The sequence below is a fragment of the Myxocyprinus asiaticus genome, chromosome 4 (assembly GCF_019703515.2).
Source record: "Myxocyprinus asiaticus isolate MX2 ecotype Aquarium Trade chromosome 4, UBuf_Myxa_2, whole genome shotgun sequence".
In the NCBI taxonomy this organism is placed as follows: domain Eukaryota; kingdom Metazoa; phylum Chordata; class Actinopteri; order Cypriniformes; family Catostomidae; genus Myxocyprinus; species Myxocyprinus asiaticus.
The window spans coordinates 38558079-38563362 of record NC_059347.1 but is presented as its reverse complement, the minus strand read 5'-3'; the positions used below and the strand labels follow the sequence as shown (position 1 = coordinate 38563362).

Sequence of the window (5284 nt, the reverse complement as noted above, 5' to 3'; positions counted from 1 at the left end):
TTCCAAAAGGTAATCGGTTGGAATAAAATAGAAGAACGGTTAATAAGAACGTTCTTTTTAAAATGACAGTACTCTGATAAGGGTGGATGAAATACCAGTTGTAGTGTTGCCAGATCTCGCAAGAGAAACAAGCAATGTGGTCTGGAAAAACAAGCCAAAATAAGCCACTTGCCTCACCAAAATAAGTTAAAATAAGCCATAAAATTTTTTCCAGTGTGGTGAATTTATCAGCACAAAAATCATAACAGGCATACAGTTAATTCAAGTATAATTTTAAATACAGATCTTCAAATCTGTACCAATACATCATATCTAACAATAATTCAGTGAAGAATTGGAAAAATCTGATACATTTTTACATCTAATAATGTTTTCCTTGTATTTGGATTAGCCGTGCATGTACATATGTAGTAATTAATCTGTACATAGTTGTTAAAAAAGTTTTCACTCAATTTACTAAATTAAATGTATATTTCCTACTGATACACTAAAAGCAGAATATATAAAATAACCATTTCAAGACAAATGTTTTAGTGAACAGTATTGTGATTGTGTGTGTATATATATATATATATATATATATATATATATATATATAGTACTGTGCAAAAGTCTTATAAGATCACCATATAAGATGTTTCACAAAAGCATTTGTCTTAAGATGGTTATTTATATCTTCAGCTGTAGTGTGTCAATAGGAAATATAAATGTTAGACTGTTTTAAAGGCAAAGATGGTCACTGAATATTGATTTATCTTTTTTATATTTACTGGACTTTGTATGACATTGTAATGCAAACTATTTATGTCATTATTTTTGAAGATGTCCTCACTAGGCAACATTTTTCACAAGTGCCTAAAACAGCACAGTTCCTTTTCATATTTAAAAGCAATTTAAATGGTAGGCTACATGATTGTTGAGGGGGAGCAAGGGGACAATCATGTCGGATGTACCGGCGGGTGGGGCCTCAAGGCGGGGTGGAGCCTGAGGCACCACGTCAAGGGGGCTCGAGTCCCGTGGCCGTGCTGAGTCCAGGGACATGGAAGCACTTACCTGGCTCCTGATACGCACCATAAGATTGGCCGGGGAGGGGAGAGGAGGAGGCATTTGGCACTCCACCGCTGGAGTGCCAAATGCGCCCCCCCCCCCCCCATGTCGCCCATGCCTAAATCCGCTACTATGGTAATGGTTTAGTGTGGATAGTTAATAAAAACAGAAATAAACTAAAACTTTTGACTCTTGATCTAAGATATAATTTAAAAGCCTGTAGTGAAAGCCACATTTCTTTACTGTTCACATGTCATATGTTCACATCCACCCTTGTTTCACCCACAGGTGAAGCGGAGTTAATAGCGTAGTGTTGAACGCGTGGGAGACAGAAAACTCATTACAGTCGACTACTTCATCCGGTATGCACAAGAGACATTTCCAGTCTGAGACTGCGGTTATTCAGCATCTTGCGGAGCAGGCATGGAGACGGCGCGCACCGCCAGAGTGCATGTAATCTGGACATGCATAGCTTTGGTCGTTATTTTAATTGCGTCATGCTTGACATATGTTTTTCTGCCGAAGGTAAATATACCAGGATCTGCTGCCTTAAACTTTCATTTAGAAAACAGTTCCGATTCTTAAAAATATGGCTATTTAAGACTTATATAACTTAATAAAATGCATGGTTTTTATGACTATAACCTAAGAATTTTCTGAATCGATTTAGTTCACAATTAGAAGCACAACTGTGTCGATATGATAGTTTAAATGAATGAGAGAAAAGTTGTCTAAACGAGCCTCAGTTTACAGATGCTTCTTGTGCCGAAAAACACTTTCTGCAGAAGCCTACTTGATAGTAATTCCCTTTGAGAACCATGGAGCATCAAGTTGCAGGGGGCGTGTTTGTAAATAAAGACTTGTTGCATTTATGCAAACCGTACTAGCGTTCTTATATTAAGGGTCGTTCACACCAAACGCGTCTTTGCGCAGGTGCCTCGAGATTTTGAACACTTGACAGTTTAACAGTTATTTTTATCCTGGCACGGCTTCTAAAAAACGCGGCCAACTATCAAAGACGTCTGTCTAGCGAATGTTTACATAGAAAACAATAAAATAATAATAAAAAAATTTATAAAAAAAACAGCGGGGACGGACGCATTAACGTGTTCAGTGTGAACGGCCATTTAGTCAGCTTGCTCTCTGTTTTGTAGAGAAATGTACATGACATGATGATATGACTTTCCATAACTTCAACAGGTGCCGGGATGCCAAAGAGTTAATATCCGCAGTGGTAAGTTTACCACATATTGCCAATAAGCCTGTTGCTTGTGTAATTTGTGAATACATGCATTTTTTTCCCCACGTGGTTGTATATTGACCTGGAGCATCTTTCATCCAGAAACCTGTGATAGCTCTTTAAATGTGAATGAAAAGTTAACAAAAAATCTGGTACCCATAAAAAAGTTAGAGTAACCATAGTTTCCCCAAATATTCTGTAGTTGCAGTTGTTGTTACTGCAGATAATTGGTTTGAGTCATCTAAAAAAAGAAATTAAAATGACACAGACTGTAAAAGAAATCATCTTTTATACATTTATTATGGTAATATACTAGCAACAATAACTGTAACAAATAAGTATGGTATTTTGGCCAAAAGTAGTACCATGGTAAATTTTTGTAGGGAAAAGCATACTGCTTGAGTACAAGAGGATTAAGCAGAAAGATAAAGTGTCTGTGAGTTATTTAGAGTTATGACAGTTTCCTACATATGTCATTTGGAACATTATTTATTAAATATTCCCTATGTATTGAAATTACATTTTAGGGAACTTAGACATTTGTGCTTTTTTGTGTCTTCTGGGAGTCCGTTGTAAGATTGTTTGGTTGTAGTTGTGCTTTGGGTGTGTCACTGTGCATTTGTGGAAGTTTAGCACTAAGTATTTTTGTGGTCCACTTCAGCGCTGTATCATTTCCTGTGCCCCTCTTAACAGCATCTTTATGCATGCAGTAATTGTTTTTGTTTTTTCAGCATTGATTCAAAATGGACATCTGAAAAACAAATGCTTCTTTTTTCTTCTAGCTTCTTCTCTGTTCGATCCGACAGTCACTGAGAGTATGTTCAGACGTCAACCCTCTCGAGAACATTGGCTTTTAAAAGGTGATTCGTTAACGTAATAAAAACGGCATATGTAGGCTAAACCATATGTTTATTGGTACCCAAAATGGTTGTTTATTAACAAAATCCTTTTTGCATAAATTTACATTTTCACATTATAAGGGCCAGATGACACATGTTCATATACATCAATTACCTTTCTGATTCCACAACGTAAAGATAACTCTTGCTATATTTATCCCTGTCTTTGATTTTCATCTAGCTGATCATTGCAGTCATGAAAGTGGTCATTTAAAGTGGGAGGATGAGTGGGCAGAACACAGGAATGAGAGTATTCTGGATCACACACACACGTGGATAGTCATTCGAGAGAGTGGTGTTTACCTGGTTTACATACAGGTCAACTTCAAGTTGAAGACTCAAATTAACAGCAGCTCTCCTGTAGAGCTTAAACTTCTAGTGGATTTCAACTACGGTGAGGGTACGCAGATGTTTGCTGCCGCACATGACACTCAGCTGGTGAGTGCCAATACGGTGCAAGATGCAAAGCTCTACACTTTTCTTCTGATGAACATGAAATCGGCAAACCAATTATCAGTGCGAGCATTTCCAGGTGAGTTGGTGAACATCGACCCACGACCCTTCTCCACCTATATCACTTTCCTTAAATGGTCAGACAGCTGGTAGACAGTGGAGCATTGGTGAAAATATTGCATAGATGATTGACTGTCCCAGATGAACACCTAAATCCATGTCCGATTTTAACGGTGGCAACCGTTCTTGCAGTTTATATTCCTGTTAAGCTTTAAACTAAAAATTTCAACATGTGGTATCAAGATCAAACCTCTGAGATCTTCCAGCTGTTGTACTAGGAAATGCGCGTTGACATTAACAAGGATTGCGTAGGGGTTGTGATACTTTCTTGGTGTTTTTTTTTTCTTTCTTTCTTTTATTTCCTTTCGAAACATGAAGATCACATCTCATGATCTTCTCAGAAGTATGACACATTTTCCTCTCAAGTGATATATAAGTGAGCTTTGTTTTGTTTCAGTTTTTTATGAGTCAAAATGAAAAAGGGCAAGAGGTACTGTTGATGCCTGACTTTGAAGAGACTGTACTAAGTACGTCAACATAACGGATGTCATCACTGCCAAAAAACAAATACAAACAATGTTGTATTCCAAAACAGAAGTAGTACTCTAATTCAGAGTGAGTGAGTAGTTTTTCAATGAAATGCATTTTCATATATAACCACAGAGTATTTTAATCATCGACAGCTGAATGTAACAACCTCTAATGACATCCTATCTTCACATTTTGTCAAATCATATCAATGTATGATGATGTAAATGATAAATGTGTCATAAAAATATTTAAGGCTATAGAGCCTTAAGGCTATAAATTTGTGCTTCTATAAGGCAAGAAACCCAGCATTGTTATTTATATAAATACAAGTTAAATAGATGATAGATGAATATGATGGAATGTTTTCTGATGGCTGGTCTTGGTATTGATTTTTATGTTTTTTGTTTTTCACACGGGTTACCACTAGTTATATACTGCTAGTGAGTCACACTAATCCAATCAGTCAAGCAAGCAAGCCATATTAAGCTGATCAACATCAACTGGTTTCATAAGAATAAGACACTGGAATGCTTTTTCTCCAGCAAGTGGAGCAAGCCAAGTTTTTTTTTTTTTTTTTTTTAGGAAAAATTAAGGTAAATTACCATACAGTTTTTATATTCAAATAGGCCAAGGCAGTTGGTCACATTTGAAGAATGTATATATATATATATATATATATATATATATATATATATATATATATATATATATATATATATGAATTTAATTATTTACTTTTTTGAAGTGTTTTGAGGTTTGTGTTCAACTCACACAGCTAGGCCCAAATAACTTAATATATTGTCTACCTTTATACTAACAAGGTTACTGTTCATGCTGACTTAAATGTACTATGTTTTCACTGTTCTCAAATATATAAAAACAATATATTTATATGTTTAAATATTTTTATTTAAACTTTTAATTATAAATAAAGGAATATGTAGAAGCTCCCATTGCATGCCTGCTGTTTTATTCACGTCGTTGTGACATAAAGGACACACATTCTACATAAATATAGTGTATAAGAAAAGTGTTTCTGTTTTATGTTGAATGG

General features: G+C 35.6%; 1 protein-coding gene across 1 annotated transcript; it reads left to right on the top strand.

The window, feature by feature from the left end:
- The first annotated feature begins 1425 nt into the window (after window positions 1–1425).
- Window positions 1426–4874, top strand: si:dkey-220k22.3 (uncharacterized protein LOC796870 homolog). The gene is made up of 4 exons (XM_051696715.1): window positions 1426–1572; window positions 2248–2281; window positions 3070–3147; window positions 3368–4874. The coding sequence occupies exons 1-4, from the start codon at window positions 1471–1473 to the stop codon at window positions 3790–3792; spliced, it is 639 nt and encodes a 212-aa protein (XP_051552675.1). The 5' UTR covers window positions 1426–1470; the 3' UTR covers window positions 3793–4874.
- The last annotated feature ends 410 nt before the right edge of the window (window positions 4875–5284 follow it).

Bases quoted from the DNA above. Each gene is read 5' to 3' on its own strand.
- si:dkey-220k22.3 (XM_051696715.1), top strand. From the start codon at position 1,471: ATGGAGACGGCGCGCACCGCCAGAGTGCATGTAATCTGGACATGCATA. The intron at 2,282-3,069 runs GTAAGTTTACCA...TTTTTCTTCTAG, and splicing joins AAGAGTTAATATCCGCAGTG to CTTCTTCTCTGTTCGATCCG. The intron at 3,148-3,367 runs GTGATTCGTTAA...ATTTTCATCTAG, and splicing joins AGAACATTGGCTTTTAAAAG to CTGATCATTGCAGTCATGAA.